General features: G+C 41.9%; 1 protein-coding gene across 2 annotated transcripts in view; it reads right to left on the bottom strand.

The window, feature by feature from the left end:
• LOC121525187 (seizure 6-like protein) overlaps positions 1-19,702 on the bottom strand; it is a 108,657-nt gene that overhangs the window by 17,445 nt on the left and 71,510 nt on the right. For both annotated transcript variants that reach the window (XM_041811043.1, XM_041811044.1), the window contains exons 2-8: positions 17,695-18,153; positions 14,670-14,809; positions 7,395-7,590; positions 6,329-6,514; positions 5,736-5,907; positions 2,061-2,227; positions 1,335-1,529 (exon numbers count right to left, since the gene is read on the bottom strand). In XM_041811043.1, coding sequence (XP_041666977.1) covers positions 1,335-1,529; positions 2,061-2,227; positions 5,736-5,907; positions 6,329-6,514; positions 7,395-7,590; positions 14,670-14,809; positions 17,695-18,153 — 1,515 coding nt within the window. The remainder of the gene's footprint in view (positions 1-1,334; positions 1,530-2,060; positions 2,228-5,735; positions 5,908-6,328; positions 6,515-7,394; positions 7,591-14,669; positions 14,810-17,694; positions 18,154-19,702) is intronic.

Below are 19,702 nucleotides of genomic sequence, written 5' to 3'. Positions count from 1 at the left end.
GAAGACTCAGCCAGTGGTGACTCAGCAAAAGCCTTCTGCACTTACACTATACTGCCAAAAGTATTCCCTCACCCATCCAAACAATGTAAATCAGGTGTTCCAATCACTTCCATGGCCACAGGTGTATAAAATCAAGCACCTAGGCATGCAGACTGTTTCTACAAACATTTTTGAAAGAATGGCTCGCTCAGGAGCTCAGTGAATTCCAGCGTGGAACTGTGATAGGATGGCTCCTGTGCAACAAGTCCAGTGGTGAAATTTCCTGGCTCCTAAATATTTCACAGTCAACTGTCAGTGGTATTATAACAAAGTGGAAGCCATTGGGAATGACAGCAACTCAGCCACCAAGTGGTAGGCCATGTAAAATGACGGAGCGGGGTCAGTGGATGCTGAGGGGTATAGTGAGCAGATGTTGCCAACTTTCTGCAGAGTCAGTCGCTACAGACCTCCAAACTTCATGTGGCCTTCAGATTAGCTCAAGAACAGTGGTAGAGAGCTTCATGGAGTGGGTTTCTGCGGCCGATCAGCTGCAACCAAGCCAAGTGCAATGGAAAGCGTCGGATGCAGTGGTGTAAAGCACGCCGCCACTGGACTCTACAGCAGTGGAGATGCGCTCTCTGGAGTGACCAATTATGCTTCTCCATCTGGCAATCTGATGGCTGAGTCTGGGTTTGGTGGTTTCCAGGAGAACGGTACTTGTCTGACTGTGTTGTGCCAAGTGTAAAGTTTGGTGGAGGGGGGGATTATGGTGTGGGCTTGTTTTTCAGGAGCTGGGCTTGGCCCCTTAGTTCCAGTGAAAGGAACTCTGAATGCTTCAGCATACCAAGAGGTTTTGGACAATTCCAAGCTCCCAACTTTGTGGGAACAGTTTGGGGATGGCCCCTTCCTGTTCCAACATGACTGTGCACCAGTGCACAAAGCAAGGTCCATAAAGACATGGATGAGAGAGTTTGGTGTGGATCAACTTGACTGGCCTGCACAGGGTCCTGACCTCAACCCGATAGAACAGCTTTGGGATGAATTAGAGCGGAGACTGAGAGCCAGGGCTTCTGGTCCAACATCAGTGTGTGACCTCACAAATGTGCTTCTGGAAGGATGGTCAAAAATTCCCATAAACACACTCCTAAACCTTGTGGAAAGCCTTCCCAGAAGAGTTGAAGCTGTTATAGCTGCAAAGGGTGGACCGACGTCATATTAAACCCTATGGATTAAGAATGGGATGTCACCTAAGTTCATATGCGAGTCAAGGCAGGTGAGCGAATACTTTTGGCAATATAGTGTATGTGAAGGGGGGGCTCACTGTTGTATGGGCTCATATCACATGTGGGTGTTACCTTTGCACAGCGGCTCTGTGTCGTTCCAGTACGGATCTCTCGCACTGATGCACTCGATCACAGGCGGGCCTTGTTCCAGAGCGTGACCGGGGTCACAGGTAAACGTGACCACAGCCCCCACGCCGTACAGCGGATCAGTGGTGGTAAAGTTCCCATTCTGGAGGTACGGCTCATAGCAGTGGCCACGTTCGAACGCTGAAGGAGAAAACAAGAACAACTCATTTCTCTTCAAATTAAAAAAGAAAATGTGTCTTATTAAAGTCGCAGCATGTTCTTTTAATCGCTCTCTTTTTGATACCTCTGTGTAATTTCCAGAAACAGATGCTGAGATGATTAGGAGCTTCTCCCTAAAAACCATAATCACACATTGTCCTTTAATCTTGTTTCCACTCTCTAAAATTATTCTCTGGTCTCATTTTCTCTTCACTGATGAGGATAAACATGCTGGAAGGGATCTTTGCATCCCTCCACAAAACTGACAGTGCCAAAAACTCTGAAAGCTTAGCTCAGATTATGTTGGACACACAGCCCACTTCCTTGCATTTCCGCCAAAATCAGCTTGGCAGCACACGATGTAAGCAGAAACATCGAGCCTTGAAAGCCTCTTATTTGTTTACATCCTGCTGATTACACTGTAATTATAGAATAGGACAATATACACAGAAACCTTTAAATTTGGGCTGCTAAAGCCCATGCTGCATCCTCTTCTTTGGAGCATCTCTGTACCTTCGTATCGGATGTTGAATCCCGTGTTGTGGTTTGGCTGATCGGTGATGAACTGGATCCTGACAGCCGGACCCTCACTGATCACTCCCTCAAAGGGGATCTGACCCCCCCGACCTGAGTCGAACAGGACCACTGAGCCAGCGTCCAGCCCACTCCACAGCACCAGCCTGCAGGGATGGAAACATTTAGAGCATGAATGCATGACGAGGAGAAAACTTCAGAGAGAATTAAGCAGAAAGTTTCAAAAAAGAGAGTATTTGGAGATTTTCCCCAGAATTATTGGGAGAATTTGAATAAATTTCTTAAATTCTGATGGATGGTTGAATAAAAGCAGCTTTCTGATGATGCCGCTTTGGGTTTTGGATCTTTTGATGCCTGTTTACACAATTTCACACACCAAACAAACAACCTTTTTATGTGGAATATGATATGAATTTAAATGTTCAGCACCTACAACAGTGAATGCTGCTTTTTAGATAAATTCATGAGTAACTACAGCTGCAAGCAGCGCTTATAGGCCCTCGCACCCCACACATGTCGGAGTGTGGGCCATCCGCCCCTGTGTTGTTATTGTGGGGTGTTGACAAAGTCGTGCAGTGTGCTGCAGAACTGCAGAGAGACCACAGAGATCGTCTTTATGTAAAATAATATCAGCAAGCTGCACTTTGTATATGAGGTAATACTGGCCCTCAACAGTAGGTGGCCGTAGGTCAGAGTTGGATGCTGATATGTAGAGGTGATGAGAGGAGGACTATTTATCATGCAAAATCATAAAAAGATTGTAATCTGTATTTTCAAGGTGCTAATGGCATCTTACAGTAGGGGGCGCTACAGCAAAACCATGAAATTAACATTGAATTTGAGGAGTTCAGGTGAAAATCAGAGCATGAGGGGTCCAACACAGTAAGAGAATGTTCCATTGCATCACTTCCTGTTGGCAGTAGAGGGCGCCATGATGAATTGTTTTCTTGTGGGCGTGTTTAGTGTGACACTGTTGTGTTGCCATAAAAGATCTCACCCAAAGTTACATCACGTTTTCAGTGACTAATTGTCCAAAAAGAGGCCTTATTTTGAAATTCGGGCGGGGCTGGTGGACTTCCTGTTAGGATTTTGGCATGGGTCCAAGAGGCTTTTTTGTAGGTCTGATGATGATTCATATGCACAGTGAAAAATCATAGGCCTAGGATGAACGGTGTAAGGGGGCTGAATTGTTTTGTGGCAACCCAAAAGTCAGACATGAAAAATCAATGGAGTAAATGTTCACTGGCAGAAGGGGGCGCTGTGACAGAGTGATGATATTGATGCATGGATGTATTCAGGACCAATGTGTGATTATCCATGTGAAGTTTGGTGATGATTGACACAACCACTAAAAAGTTATCGGGCATTATTGTGTAATTTTTACTGTGAAAAACATACTAAAAATAGTGTAAAATCGGGCCATTATTAAGGACTGCCTCCTGATGAAAACGCACACTTAGCAAAAAATTCTGGAGTCCTTCAGATGAAATCCCTCTGACAAATTCGTTCAAATGCGAAATGTGTGCTTTTGCGAAAACGCCAAAATTTGCCCAAAAATTGTTTGTAGTTTGGTTCCTGTACAGTTTAGAGGATGGTAATAATAAATTTTTTGTCCGTCTAATCATGATACATTTGTGTTCCAATTTTGGTGCATGTGGATCATACCCAGGGGTCTATCTTACTTTTGTGCAATGGAATTGCATGGTTCTGCTAAAATATGAAACTTTCACTTGGGGGACAATTTTGGCTAAAATTTGGTTAGTTTGTAGAGCATGTTAAAGGCCCCCGATTTGTGTTTCTTTGGACCGAATAATCATAATAATAATAATGGCTGCAATTTCAACAGGGTCCTCGCCGACCCTAGGCCAGTGCCTGTGCCCTATTTATAAAGAGCTTTATGCATTAACTTACAAAATGTGAGCTTCAGACCCACTTGTGCAGTTTTTAAAAAGATTCTGACATTCACCAAAGTTTCTTATCTGGGATTTCCAAAACCTGAGGACTAAACCTGTCAGAACCTGATTTTAAGCCCTATTTGAGGCAAGATTTGCCTGCCCTGACGATCGTGGGGGCGTGTCCTGGAGCCTCGTTGCAAATGATTATTTGAATAATCTTCCAGTGTGTGGTATCAATTTGATTATTTTACTGCTACAAATCGCGTTGGAGCCTCCAAGACCCCGAATCATAAATATCAAACATGTTTGATTTTTCAGTCAGCAGAGCCAGCAGGCGAGCTAGCATCACCAGCCGGATCAAACGTACATAAACACGACTGTAGCTTCATTTCAGCCAGGATTAACCTTGTTTTATAATTTTTGCTGCACCTGTAACACATGCCTGGACAGCCTGTTGTGGAGGGGCATTAAGAGGGCATCGACAGATATCTGTGTTTGTTTGTTTTTTCTGCAGTCAGGTGATCACCCGAGATCGCTGGCATGTCAGCGGGTATGTGGTCTCCAGCGATCTGACAGTCTGGCTGAGTCGTCTAGTGTGTGCATTCAGAGGATTAAAAGATGAAAAATCTTTTTTTAATTTACTTCCACTGTTTTAAAATCATTTCAGATTTAAAAATCATCTAGTGTGGCGGCTTTAGTCAATGTCATTCAGTTGTACTGATGCCTGCTCTGCTCTGCTTCTCTCAATGCTTAAAGCTATCCTAACCGACACAGGAAGAACAGGAATGTGTGTGGTTCCTGCTTGATGCTTTCCATGTAGGCTCTGCATCACGCTGCATCATGCTGCATCGCTCTGCATCGTGCTACATTGCTCTGCATCGCTCTGCATCGCTCTGCATCGCTCTGCATCATGCTACATCGCTCTGCATCGCTCTGCATCATGCTACATCGCTCTGCATCATGCTGCATCACTTTGCATCACGCTGCATCGTGCTGCAGCGCTCTGCATTGCTCTACATCGCTTTGCATCGCTCTTCATTACACTAAATTTGGCTACATCGTACTGCATCACGCTGCCTCATGCTGCATGGTGCTGCACCGCACTGCATGGTGCTGCAGAGAGATGTGTCTCAGGAACAGTACTGCAGTAACATGCTGCATCACTCGCGTGCTGTCAGAACACTATATGAATCAATGTAATCAAGCCCATTTTGTTGTCACTTGCAAAGAGGACACAGTGCAATTAGCATAGAGCCCTGCCCTTATATGGAAAAAAGGGGCGTATCTCAGTGCTACTTAGGAAAAGCCTGCACAAGCTTCCAGCTCATGAGCACAGAGAATTAATCAACTAAGAACAATTCAGCAGTTTAAAACATGCCATACACCTGACAGAGGTTTCCCTAAGAAACTTGCAGATAATTTTTAAAGTCTTAATTATATATTTGTGAAAAGGGTCAGATGCTTTGTTTTAAAGCATCTTTATGTAGAAGTCTAGTTGGTGCACACTGAGCTCTGAAAATGCAGAACGACATTGATGAGTTGAAAGTAAGTGCTGCATTTGCAAAAATGAACACAGGCCCTGAAAAAGGCAGTACATACTTTATAAATGTTTTTTCTTGTTAATTTTTTTCCTGTTTTCTCTCTTCCTTTATGTTTCTCTTATTTCATCACTACTTTTTGTAAAATACCTCATAAAAAAGGAGGCAGAGCTCTGATCAGCTCGGACTTTTAAACTCCCTTAAACTCCGCTCCCTCCTACCTGTCGGTGGGCCCCAGGGCGAGTCTTTCCAGGTGGAGGTGCAGCCTCTGATCCTTAGGAGCCTCCAGGGACCAGGAGCAGGAGCGGTCCTGGGTGGCATTGGGCCCGTGGTGAGGAGAGGGAGATAAGACCCGCCCGACTGTGGCATTTTTTACTGTTCCTCCACACAGAGCTGCAGAAATGGAAACAGTGCTGTTAACTTTTATTTAATATGAGAAAATTAAACCCTGTCAGAGAGATTCAGTCCAGGCAACACACTTTCTAGCATGTCTTTAGTGTATGTCTCCTTTTCTTTTCATGTAAATTGTGAAAGAAGTAGTTTGATCCTTCTCTTTTACTTAAAAGATATAATAATATAAGAAAAACTTTCTAGAAACAGTACAAAAATCTTTGCTAACCTTAAAGATAATAAGAGTTTTATCCTGTTTCTATTTACAAGGATATAACAGGATATAACTGAGCACTAGCTCAGCTGTGTATCAAAAATTTTAATAGATTCCTTCCCTGTCACTGAAAGCCGACACTATTCATGGTCTGATCAAGCAGAAGCTCTCAGTCCTGCAGACTCCTCAGACCTCCTCCCCGGCTCTCACCTCTACAGGAGGGCACTTTGCCGCTCCACACCGGCAGGGAGGCGTTGAGACAGGTGAGCACCGACTCCCCCTGCAGGTGATAACCCATGTGGCAGTGGAAGCGGGCGATGCCTCCAGGCAGCAGGTCGAGCACAGACACCTCCCCAAAGTGAGGCCTCTTTGGTAGCGAGCAGCTCAGTCTGAAGGCTGAAACAGACGAGAAGAGAGGATGTGGATCAAAATATTAGAGACAGCTAAAGAAAGCGTTAGATGCAGTGGTAGTCCATCAGCTTTGATGCTCTGTGAAACTGAATGACTGTTTTTGTCCAAGGAGTGTGCTGGCCCTGAAGGGAGCGATGTGACATCTGTTTCCAGTTAAATAAAGGATCATTCCTCAACTACAAGGTCTGCATTTGCATCTGTTATTGTCTTACAGCTTCATGCAGGAATCTCTCTTTCTGTGAAGGATCTGGACAAAGAGATTAGTGCTCTAGGTCGGTGTTTTTTTGTTCTTAATCTTTTTGGATGGTCAATCGAGGAATCAAACACCCTCAGGTAGAAGCAAATTGAATCCTGGTAATAATACTAATAAGCTGTTTAAGCCGTGAAGGATATTAAAGCTGCTCTATTTAGTCTTCTTCTTATTCCCTTTACGCTGATTTTCACAGCTCGTCTTCAGCATATCTCTGTCTGTAAAGCTGTTTAATCTCCATCAGAGAGACTCTGCTACCTGCAGCTGATGTAACAGGATTAGATGACTTTGATAAACGGCACAGGTGGGTCTTAACACATTTGGATGCCTTCCTCCTTCCTTTCCAGGCCTCGTCACATCCATTACTCTGCGCTGGAACGTCGCTCACACAAACGTACACAAACATGCACAGGCTCCATATTCTCTAATGAGATAAGAGCCAATTAATCAGAGCTGTAATCAGCTAATTCACAAGACAGATTCAATCAGCGCACTAAGTGATTAGACGAGAAGATCTGCAGCGGTGTAATTAGCATGTAAGGGAGAACAAACGGCCCCCTTGGACCCCAGGAGGAGCGTCATGTTTGGAGTTTGTTTTCATGTTTGTGGGCTCACTCTGGTAGTGCAGCTGGAAGATTCCCATGTTCCCGTCCAGAGTGGAGCGGTAGTACACCGACAGGGTGTTGGTGGGACTGCGGATCACCTGACCCTCCACCAGCAGAGTCTGGTTGGCGAGGACCAGCAGGGCGCCGTGTTCGTCTGCGCCCCTGATGGACAGCTGCTCGCCCTCGGAGAGGTTCACGCTCTTCACCTGGAAACACAAAAGGAGGACGATGTGGTCAGTCTTTACTGGAAAAACATCACATACAACCAGCTCTGATTTCTCACTTCGAAATAAGACGTCTACATCAGTGATGCTCAACATGTGGCTCTACAGCCACACATAGACTGTCTAAATAAGAGACCAGGAGAGACCTGGTGGTCTTTATGGTAGTTATTTTATCAAACATATCGATTGATAATGGCATAATGGCTAAAATAAGTCTTAAAATGTCAGTGTTACTGTCACCTTTGACCTCCTTCATCTTCGACCATTTTAACATTCTATATAAATTCCTGAAAATTAAAAGAAAAATTCCCAAAAATCTCTAAACAATTCCCCCTAAAATTTCAAAGCAATTTCCCAAATCATTCTATGAAAATTACAGAAAAATGCCCCTAAACCTCCTAACAGTTCCCATAAATTTCCTCCCAAAATCAGGACATTTCAAAGGACATCCTCCAATCAAATTCTCCAAACAAATCTACTTCGTTTACTCCGAAAACGTGCACAGTCCTTGTCTACTGTATTGAATGGCGTGGTGGACTTTCCTCTGATTCTGACTCTGCCATTGATTTAGTAAAATTAATGTTATGTAATGGCTGTGCTTTTTAGTCTGAAAACTCACATATTTTTTGTCTACTTATATATCCTTGTGTGACGAACTTGCCTCTATTAGTATGAACAAAACAACGCAGAAGATGTTCAGTTAAGTGACTTCTGCATTAGAACAGGAGATATGTTGCGCTTGTCTGACTTCTGGTGTGAAGTGGAGGTCCTCCGATGCATCCAGGTCCCTCTCCATTTTCATGAAAATACCTGAAAATATATTTTTCTCCAAACTATCTGTGAAAATTCCTAAAAATAGTGGTAGGAAATTCTCCCACTCTTCAATCAAATGACTGGACTGAATTCGGTTTCATCCCAGACAACTATCAAATATTCTAACAGTAGAAATCATGACTGTTGTAGGAAAGCCAGAATGTAAAGTCCTCATATGTGCATGATGGGTCTTTGGAGGTCAAACTGTCACTGTCAGCTGCTTTGAGACCTGACAGAGCATAAAAACACAACAGAGACGATGTGATAAATGCAGAATTAGAAGATTTCTCTGTTAAAGAGTTTGCATCGTCAGACGGCGGTGCCACATAAAGGACCACTGCTCAGAGGAATGAGTAAACAGACGTTTCTGTTAATTGTGTGGGACTCCATCCAACTCTGGATTCGGGTTTTTAATTTTTCACCATGATGCTGGAAAAAACAGCAGAAAACAATTGAGTTTTTAAATGTGCTGAGAGTTTGAAGAGGTTAGAGAGGAGCAGAATCCATTCTGTCACTGACTCAGGTAATGTATGAAATCTGTGTGCCGTGCCAATAAAACTGTCACTTCTGCTGAGAAGAAATTAAATTCTGAGCTCTGTGTGAGGCTGAGGCTCTGCTATCTCTCTGAGGACTTCTCCAGATTTTGAACACCGTAGGGAGGACCGTCCTCGGTCTGAGAGCTTTCTGAAGGTCAGGGGTAAGATTTAGTTTAGGGGAGGCTTAGAGGCCGGCACGGTGAATTTAAATGTTAACATTTTTAAATGTTAAGGTCTTTGCACACAGAGTCAGTTATTTTTTTATTCATTAAAGATCAGTCATTGGAAACAAAGAACCACTGGATCCATCCTGACAGAGATCTTCACAGTACCATTTCTGCATTTACAACAGCGAATAGGGCAGGTTTTTTAGCTATCCCATGATCCTGAATGTCCTCGGGGGGTCAGGAAGTGGAGGACATCCATAGGAATGAATGGGAATGAAGGAAAGTAAGTGCTTAAAACTCTATATGGATATCTTCCCTGAACTTATCACATGTATGACCGCTACACTTTACAGAAAAGTGACTTTGACCACAGTTTAACAGATTTACCTGCATGGAGGTGAGCAATATCACTAATACTCAGTCCTGCAAACCTCCTATAGCACTGGTCATCAACTAGTGGCCTGAGGGCCATTTCAGGCCCCCCAAAGCTTCCTATCCGGCCCCCAGAAGATCATTACATTCAGAAAAGGAGGAAAAGATGTTGTGACTTTAAGGATATCTTTTAGCTTTAAATGTCTGCAGCTGTTAAATCCACCCCCAAAAACAATTATCATGAAACAGTTTAAGAATGGCTTAACATTTATCTGTTTTACAAAAATTCAGTCGTCAGCAATAACAAGTAAATAGTTAGAAAAATATATCTCTAAAAGTACGTGTTTAGACTGGTGGAAAAGTTGCAAAAATGGCCAGATAAAGTGGTGAAAAGGGGTTAGAGAGTGGCAAAAATGGGTGATAAGTGTCAAAATGAAAAAAATGGGAACCAAATGGGTTTAAAAATTGGTTAAAAAGTGGAAAAAATTGATAAAAGAGTGGCACAAAGGCGATAAACATGCAGGAAAAATGGTAAAAAGGGGTGAAAGAATGGCAAAAGTTATGTTAAAGAGGATAAAGATATCAAAAATGGGTTAAAAGTGTCAAAAATAGGCTGACAAAGTTGTGAAAGGGTGTTAAAGAGTGGCATACATGGGCAATAACTGACAGGAAAGTGGCAAAAAGGAGTTAAAGAGCGGCAAAATGGGATAAAAGTGGAAAAAAGTTATTTAAAAGTGGCAAAAATGATTTAAAAAATTGGTAAAGAGTGGCAAAAATGTTACAGAAATGGCTGAATTAAGTGGTGAAAAGGGGTTAAAAAGTATCAAAAATGAGTTAATATTGGTGCTAAATTACAACTGGGAGGGCCACTCTCTGGGTCTTGAAAGAAAATACAAATACTGATACAATAATAAGTTAATCAGACCAGAATATTTAGTTTTGGTTTATTTTGAAAGTGGGGCCCCCAGAGTCTCTGTCCAGACTAAATCTGGCCCTTGTGCAAGTGTACCTGACGACCCCTGTCCTAGCATCGTCTAGTCAGTGGAGGGGAGACAAGAGTCCTGAGCTAAGGGTCTAGCAACAACAGAAACCTTTTGAGGTAAGAGACTGAGTAATGATGAGGCGTTCATGAACAGACCTCTAATGTGAGCTACGGTAGCTAGCTGTGCTTTGAGTGCCAGTTTCCTTTCCTTCGTCCTTTCTCGTCATTTACTCCACATTTAAAAAGTCAGACTGGAACCAGATGAAGAGCCGTTTGGGAGCCAAAGAACCAACAAATGATCCGGATCTTTAAAAAGAGACGAATTTCCATCACGACAGGGTGAGACTAGATGGACATCAGCTGAGGAAACGGGCAAGATCAGAGTTTTAAACCATGAAAAACTGGACTGAACCAAACCAGACCACTTTGTGTGACACTGCCTGTCCAGGATTTAGATGGAGGCTTTTTAAATTCACACAGTAGGATAACAAAATAACCTTTTTTGCCTCAATATTTCCAAGAGCATGTGGCAGCAGCATCCTCAGCTATGGGGTGGGAAATGACGTAAATTTTCCAAGCTGGAACCAGAACGCCGACTGAAGGATGTATCGCTGTATCATTGTAAGAGGTTAGGGTAAGCGGCTATTTTCCAAAACAGCAGAATTTTAGGAATAAAAATCTGAAATTTACTGAAGCAAATATGTTCTGGTGCAACACACCACAAACTAAGGTAAACCAAAGAGGGTTAGGGTTAGGCTCTAAACCCTAAAGGTTGGAGCGCAGATGGCCTAGTGGTTTAAGACCATCTACTCAGGAGGCCTGGATTCAAATCTAGTCCTTTCCTGCATGTCTCTCCTCACTCTCATCCCTGTTCTGACTCTATCCACTGTCCTTCTCTTTGAAATTATCATGCAGGTTATTCTTTTAATACTGGTATCCGATCAGTATCGGTATCGGTCAATACCCAAAGCCCAGGTATCGGAATCGGTATCGGGACCAGAAAAGGTGGATCGGTGATCCCTAATTGGCATTACTTGCCTATCTCCAGGGTATTTATAAGGCATATTAGTTGAGGGCAACAGGGGTATGGAATTAAAAATAACAGACAACAAATTTAGGAAATCCCAAAGAGGGTTAGGGTTAGGCACCTGATCCGTAAAGGTCAGGGGTTAGGGTAAGGAGGAGGGAGATTAAATTCAGTATCACTAACCAAAACCTAAGAAAAACTGAAAGAGGGTTAGGGTTAGGCACTTTAGTGGGTAAAATTAAAAATAACACAGCACAAACTAAGGAACAACCCCAAAAGGATTAGGATGTCACCTCCAGCCCCGTGGTTGAAGTCACCCCACTTCTTGCCTCCCACGTTTAGGAGTATTTTTAGGAACCCTGGTCAGAGAGCTCTGACAATGAGGCTGAAAAGTGCTAAAAAATCCACCTGTGGACAAAGGCCTCTAAGCGTTTTCTTAATTGTAGCTAAACAAAATGAATGCTAGCCTGGAGACGTTCCTGTTACTGTCTACATTTATCCACACTGGATGGTGTGAATACAGCAGAGGAACACTGTATAGATAAGCTGAATAAAACATTTACGTTTGAATGCCTTATTGATTAGCTTGTCAGCTAGCTTCAACAGAAGCGTGGTTTCTGGTTCAAAAAGCAGATCTCACTTCCTTTGTAACTGTAGAAAACTGTCACAGAGTCTGCCTTATGTCACAGTTAGACTGTGGTGAGATTGTCTGCAGACATGCTGCTGCCTCCACTCAGTTTGTCTCTGCTCTTAGATTCACAACAGAGATCCTTACAGCACTCATCATTCTGTTCTGTACAAAAAAGCTGGTCAGCTTCCTCTGGCAGAGGTGTGAAAAACACCTGGATGGTTTTATTCATGAATCCTTGACCATCTTCTACAACATCTATGCTGAACGTGTCTACTGGACCTTCACAATCTCCCTCTATGACTCTAACGCTTCTAATCCTGAAGGTTTACTCTGAATTTTCTCTGTAATTTCCTTTTTGTGTTAATTGTGCAAGTTTTCATAACTATATATCTATTTTTAATTCTGTTACTTAACTCAGTGGTTCCTAACCTTTTTCCCGAGGCCTCCACCACTTCCTCTAACACTCATAAATAATAAGAGCTAAGCCCCTCCCCCACTGGACCCACTTTAAAACAATACAAATCACTGCGAATTATTGTTATTGGAAAAATCCAGCATAACAGGCCTATATACACTGGTTTACATCAGTAAATCAGAGCCACTCTAGGAAAAAAACAATAAAAAGAGTTTAAATAAAAGTTGATTTACAAGAAGAAAAATAGAAATGTTTGCCTGTAAACATCGTAGATGTACGTGAAACACAACCAAGAATTTTAGAGATTATAAAGTCCAGAATCAAACCGCAGATTTCGGTTTGGTTTCTTGTAAATTTTTGACTTCAAACCGTTGTAAATTTAAGGTTTTTTAAATGCAGAAATTTCAAGTTTTTATTTTAAATTTTCAGTTTTTTAAACTCTGAAATTCTGATATTTGTTTTCTTGTAAATATACGACTTTATAATTTTAAAAATTTACATTTTTTCTTTTTTATCTTTTACATTGACCCTGATAACATTTTAGATTATAATCATGATCTTGAAAATATATAGTATATCAGTGTTAACCCCTTAAAAACTGAAAACACAAATTATAGCCAGAAAATTCTACTTTTTTGAAAATGAAATGTTTATTTCACTTTCTACTGAAATCCAAAAAAATCCAAATTTCTATAAAATGTTACATATATATTTTGTGTATATCATTTGAAACATTAGGTGTTTTTGGTAACTGATAATCCATTTGAGGGCATTTTTACTATTTTTTAGACTGTATTAATAAGGTTTTTTTTTTAGTCATTTATGATCATGTTGATTAGATAAAGGGTATCATAAAGGTACGTATCAAATATGTGACAACAGGCTTTAAGGGGTTAATTTTGTCGACTAAAACTATGACTAAAAATGTTCATCGACAGCCTTTTTTCCACAACAAAAACTAGACTAAGACTAACAGAAATAGATCTGTGATGACTAAAACTGACAACAACTAAGTTTAGTTTCCATCAAGATGACTAAAACTAGACTAAAATGTAATTTAGTTCTTTTCGGACATTCAAAATCTGTGATATTTCTCCACTGTGGGTAAATCTGTCAAAAACAACACATCTGTGTCTACTCTGCCTCTCAGCTGTAGAAAGCAGGGACCCCAGATTAGCCAGAGAACACACCACCATGGTTTGGTACCAGATTTAGGCAAGAAAATAAATGCTTGGACTAAAAGTAAAGACTAAAATGTGAGGACTGTTTTATGGAGCTAATCTAACTAAAATGTTTTGAGTTTTCGTCGACTACAACTAGACTAAAGCTAATAAGGATAGAAATGACTAAGACGTGACTAAAACTAAAATGCATTTCATTTAAAGACTAAAACAAAGACTAAAATAAAAAAAAATAACTGCCAAAATTAACACTGATGTATGTACATCTCATTTTCACAGTCAGAGCAGACAGGGTACTGCAGCCCCCCTAGAGGGGCGGGACCCTAGGTTTGGAACCACTGATTGGACTGATGTTAATCATGTAAATAAAGAGGTTAAATATCTGACATTAACCTTACGTGGAGGTTCAAACTGTAATGATTTTGACTTCACTGGCTATAATCATATCAAATGGAAAACCTCAGATTTACTCCTTTATGTAATTTTGTGTTTTTCAGACTGTTGGACAGATAAAGGACAGTAAGTACCTGTATGTTTACCTCAGCAGCTTATGAAGCATTCCTGCTCTCCTCATCACTGCTGTAGTCTTTAATAAAGGCTTTTATAAGTTGGTTAAATAGTTGAATATGTCTAATATGTCTGATATTTCATGCCTGCGCAAAAAGAGCAAAGCTAAATGAGTCAAAGACCTTGCATTTCTCTCACTCCTTTGCCAATAAAGCTCAGTCTGATTTTAAAGCCATGCCAACAGGAGAACCAGTCGCTGCCACTAGGGGGCAGAGCTCAACCTGGGATCAGACCACCGGCGCCCTCATGGACAAAAACAAACAGACAGAGACACACAGCAACCTCCACAACCACACGATGTCCAGCATGATAAGCAGAGACTCAGCAAACACTGAGAGCGCCGTGTTTGTGTTTGTGCTGCCGTATCTACCTGCAGCTCCACGCCGTAGCCCGTGTACACGGTCACCGTATAGGTGCAGTGCAGGAAGGCGCTGTCGGGCAGAGGGGGGTCATCAGACGAGTCGATGTATCCCTCCGGGTCGGTGAAATTCACCATGCAGCTGGACAGAGCTGAAGGAGGGAGAGAGGAGAGGAGTTTAGTGTTGTTTTTCTGCTCCCTGCCTTGTAATCTCTTTAATGTGGGCCTGACTGGAAACTCATTGGAAATCCCTGCTGTGTTTAATTAATGACGGAAATTACAGGGATCAGAAATGGCTGCACAGCGAGGACTCATGGCTGTTAGCGGTGACATGAGATAAATAATCACATCCTCAAAAAGCTTGATCAGCGGTGGGTGAAGGAGTGAAAACCAAACAGCACCATCAAAGACAGCTCTGCTGGGGAATTTAACCAGGAACATTAACTCAATGAGCTTTAATTCTCACTCTAAACCTTGGCCTTATTTCATATATTTCTGATTAAAAAGCTGCCGGTTCAAAAGAAAACGCTGGAGGAGCTGGTTTGACTGGGCCGTGATGAAACAGGCTATAATGACTGAAATGGGATCCTTAGGGGAACGCTGCTGATCAAAGAACGCCATAAACATGATGTCAGATGTTTTTATTAAAGACAGAGATGCTGGGGTGCTGCAGGCCTAGCTGCTGGTTCCTACACCTCATGTACAGAGGCTGTCGCCTTTGAAGCAGACCGCCCTGTGGCTCCTTTCCTGCACGTCAATCCTGACTCTCTGATTTCTGACTCTAGCCACAGTCCTCTTTAGAATAAAGGCAGGCAAAACATTTTTAACAGTTGATCCGTTAGTATGTGCACGTTTTCACTGAACTGCTGTTGTTGTGAGGAGTAAAGATCATCATGTACAAGTCCAATTCCAAAAAAGTTGGGACACTGTGTAAAATGTAAATTAATACAGAAGCCAATGATTGTCAGTTCTCACAGTCCCTTATGTTGTCCCATTCTTGTCTGGTGTAGGATTGTAGCTGGATCGTCTTTCCTGGATTTTTCCTTTTCCGGTGCTCCAAATGTTTCTATGAGTGAAAGGTCTGGACTGCAGGAAGGCCAGATCAGGACCTGGACTCTTCTCCTGTGAAGCCATGCTGTTGTGATGGATGTGGTATGTGGTTTAGCGTTGTTCCTGACAGAGATGCAGGCTTTAGAACTGAACCAGGAGAACAAGCTGATTCCTCTGACCACAGAACAGTTTTCCATGTTTCCTCAGTCCATGTTAGATGAGAAAAACCTTAAAAAGGGAAACTTTTTCTGCCCTTTTTTCCCCATTTTTAGCCACTTTTCATCCATTTGAGCTACCTATTGCCAATAAATACTTTTTCCCTACTTTTTTCCCATTTCGACACTTTTTTGCATCTTTTTACCCATTTTTATAAGACTTTTATCCCATTTTTGCTCTTTTTTCTCCCCATTTTCAACCACTTAATTTACCTTTTGTCATTAAATACCACCTTCTTCCTAGTTTTTGCCCTTTTTAGCCACTTCTTTTTGCCACTTTTATCCTATTTTTGCCCTTTCTCACCAGTTTTTTTTACCACTTTAAACCTTTTAAGCTGCCTTTTGCCATTAAATGCCACTTGTTTCCCTTTTTTGCCAATTTAAGTAACTTTTCACTCATTTTTTGCTACATTTTTGTCACTTTTGAACCAACTTTTGCTACATGTAACTAATTTTTTTGTCACCTCTCACCCATTTTTGCACACCGTCTGACCCTTTTCTACCTTTCCCTCCCCATTTTTGCCCATTTTTGTTGCTTTTTGATCATTTTTGCCACCCTTATCGTTATTGATACTTCAAGCTGCTTTTGCCCTTTTTGCCCACTTAGATTGTGGCCCTTTTAAAGGTATTTTTCCACAGTTCGGCTCTTTGGTTGAGTTGGGTTGAGTTACACTGATATAATAAATTTTTGGAGTTTTAGTCTGAACCAACAGACCTGTGTCAGGTGAGGTCTTTTTATTTATTTATCCTCATTCTTTAAACTTTAAAGTGCTTTTAAGGACTAAAGTTTGTTTTCCTTGTCATCCTTAAACCTTAAAGTGTGCTAAAAGGACTGATTTTTATTTTTTATCATTTATTATTATTATTATTATTATTATTTTACTAAAAAGCATATTCAATTACATCAAAATTGCAATATCAGCTGAAATCACATGGGGATACTGAGAGCTGAATTGTGGAAGAACTGCTGAAAAAAGCCAAAAGCACAAAAGTAGCTGAAAATAGCATAAAAATAGCATAAAAAAACATAAAATGGCATAATAGTAGCTGAAAATGGCATTCAGTAGCTAAAAAAGGATAAAAAAACAGCTGAAATTAGCCTAAAAAGCTGAAAATAGCATAAAAAATAGCTGAACGTAGCCTAAAAATAGTTGAAAATAGCTTAAGAATAGCTGAAAATAGCATAAAATAACATAAAATGGCATTAAAGTAGCTGAAAATGGAATTCAATAGCTAAAAAAAGGATAAAAGTAGCTGAAAGCAGCCTATAAAAGCTGAAAATAGCCTAAAAATAGCTAAAGTAGGCTTAAAATAGCTGGTAATAGCATGAAAATAGCCAAAAATAGCCTAGAAGTAGCTGAAAATGGCATTCAATGGCTGAAAAAGCATAGAAATAGCTGAAAATGGCATGAAAATAGCTATATTTTAAATACGAGAAAAGTTAGAAATGAGAAAAGTCATAGTAGTCAAATGACGAAGAAAATGATTTTTTTTTAAAGTTCAAAAGGTGTCAACATGACAAAGTATGAAGGAGGAGGCAGCCAGCCTGGAAGAATAATAATAATAATAAACAAAATGGCCGATGCGAATATCAATAGTGTGGATGCTCAGCATCCTCACTAAATATCGGTATCGACTAAAATGAATCTATGAATATCGGCAAAAGTCCAATATGGTGCATCCCTAGTAGTACCATGAAGTGTGTCTGGTGAATTGCGGATGGCTTCCCCTCACTTTACTTTGTTACTTCGGGGAAAGATGACCACTCGTACCTGGCTGAGGCGTTCCAGTCTCCGCGTCCATGTCCACGATAGCCACAGTGGTTATCTCCACCTCCGGCTCAGGTGTGTGTGTCAGTGCGTGTGGTAGCTGGGAGTGTGTATCCGTAGGCGGAGGCTCAGTTGGATCACTGCCTCGGCCTGACGCTGCAGCTGACACCGGGGGTTTTACTTTCCTAAGTAATCCCCCGCTTTCATGCTCCAGGGAGCTGCTTCCAGGGAGGGAGCCGACACTGAGCCCTCTGCCCAGAAGAGGGAGCAGGTTGTGGGGCATCGAGGAGGGCAGGATGTCCCTTTGCTGGGAGACAAGCCGTCCTTTTTGAGTCAGCACTGAGTGCAGCAAACCTCCAGCTAATGCGGCCGAGCTCTTGGCTTTGGGGCTCGTTTCCTTTGTGCTCCCTGGTGTTGGCCCTGGAGACTGGGCAGAGGGGCCGGCTGTGGGGACTTCTTTATCTGAAAGGAGAGAAAGAGGAGAAAAATCTTTGAAAACGCCCCGGGAGCATGACTCTGGGTGGCTCTGTCACCGTCCAGCTGGGCTTATCAGGAGCAGAGTTATCTCCAGCCAGCACAGCCAAAGCCCAGTCAAGCTTACCTCCATTTTTCACGCACACACATCCACACATGCACGCTGTAAGACGGTGTCATGGAGAGACGGGGCGGTTAAGCATGACAGGAGCAAAGAGGAGGGGGAGAAAGTTAAAAAAAGGAGAAATGCAAAGACAGGCAAACTGCTCTGCCGTGCATGCTAAAACGCCATCTCCAGCAGCTTAGTTTGAAAACAGCACAGAGCAGCATTTACACACATACGCCGTCTCTGCCTGCATACTTTACGGCGGGCTCACACTCACACAACAAGCAGCAGAGACGCGGTGACAAAGCGCTCGTGGTGCAGCTTCACTTTAATCTACAGTCGAGTGTCTTTAAAAGCACGCGGGCCGGAGCGGCTCTGCGGCTGTCGCTCACGACAAGAAGGAGGAAATAAGTCGAGGGAAAACAGATCCTCTTTGTTTGGTTGTCAACAACTCCAGCACTTTCTTCTTGTCCTGCAGCTTTTCATCTCCACACTGAAAATAAACAGCTCCTTTCATTTGTTATTCTTCTGGTTTTATACCTGCTTTAAGCTGGAGGTTTCTGCTCGCCATCATCAGGAAACTCATTTCAGCTCTCACAGCTTGTAATTATTTATTCAGACACACTGCAGCAGATGTTGACACGCTCACAAAGAAGCACACAAACCCCCTAAAGATGCTCTTTATGCCCTTATTTTTCATTCAGATCTTCTGTGAAGAAGATGAGTGGAATATTTCACAACAGAAAAACAGACCAGATATAAAATGTTTTTAGCACTACGGTATTTGTGCACGACCATTTTCCCTGAGATTTTGCACAGGATATGACGAGTGTGTGAGGTGTTAGCAGGGAGAATATTCACATAGGCTAGCCGTGCCTCCATGTTTCTTATGTTAATGCTAACATTAGAGTAAGTGAATGCACAGGAGTGAGGAATTACAACTCTAAGGGTGCTTTTCTCTGAAAATGTCCAACTACTGAGCAAAAAATCAACACTGCGGTGTAAAGTCAAGCTCTGAACATCCCTTTCTTTTAGGAAAGTCTAGGCTTTAAGACTATGTGTGCTGTAAAATCTCTGCAATTTAAATAAAGTTGTGGAGCTATAAAGACAGGTGTATTGGCTCTATTTGTGCCATTATTCAAAGCAGTCCTGTCTGCAGAGACACAGAGGGCCGTATCACAGCCTCTCTGTCTCTCTAGTACACGGGTGTCAAACTCAAGGCCCGGGGGACAAATCCGGCCCTTTGAACGATTATATCCGGCCCGCAGGATCAGATCATATTTGTGTTTAACTGGCCCACCAGTATGAGGTCTGCAGATTTCCTCCACTATAAAAATGTAAACTTAACCTTGATGATTTAAAATATCCTTGTTAAGACATAAAATCTGAAAAAGTAAAGAGATTTCATAAAAACTCAGAATATGGGGAAAG

The sequence above is a fragment of the Cheilinus undulatus genome, linkage group 17, assembly GCF_018320785.1.
Source record: "Cheilinus undulatus linkage group 17, ASM1832078v1, whole genome shotgun sequence".
Taxonomy (NCBI): domain Eukaryota; kingdom Metazoa; phylum Chordata; class Actinopteri; order Labriformes; family Labridae; genus Cheilinus; species Cheilinus undulatus.
This window is presented reverse-complemented; position numbering and strand designations above follow the sequence as displayed.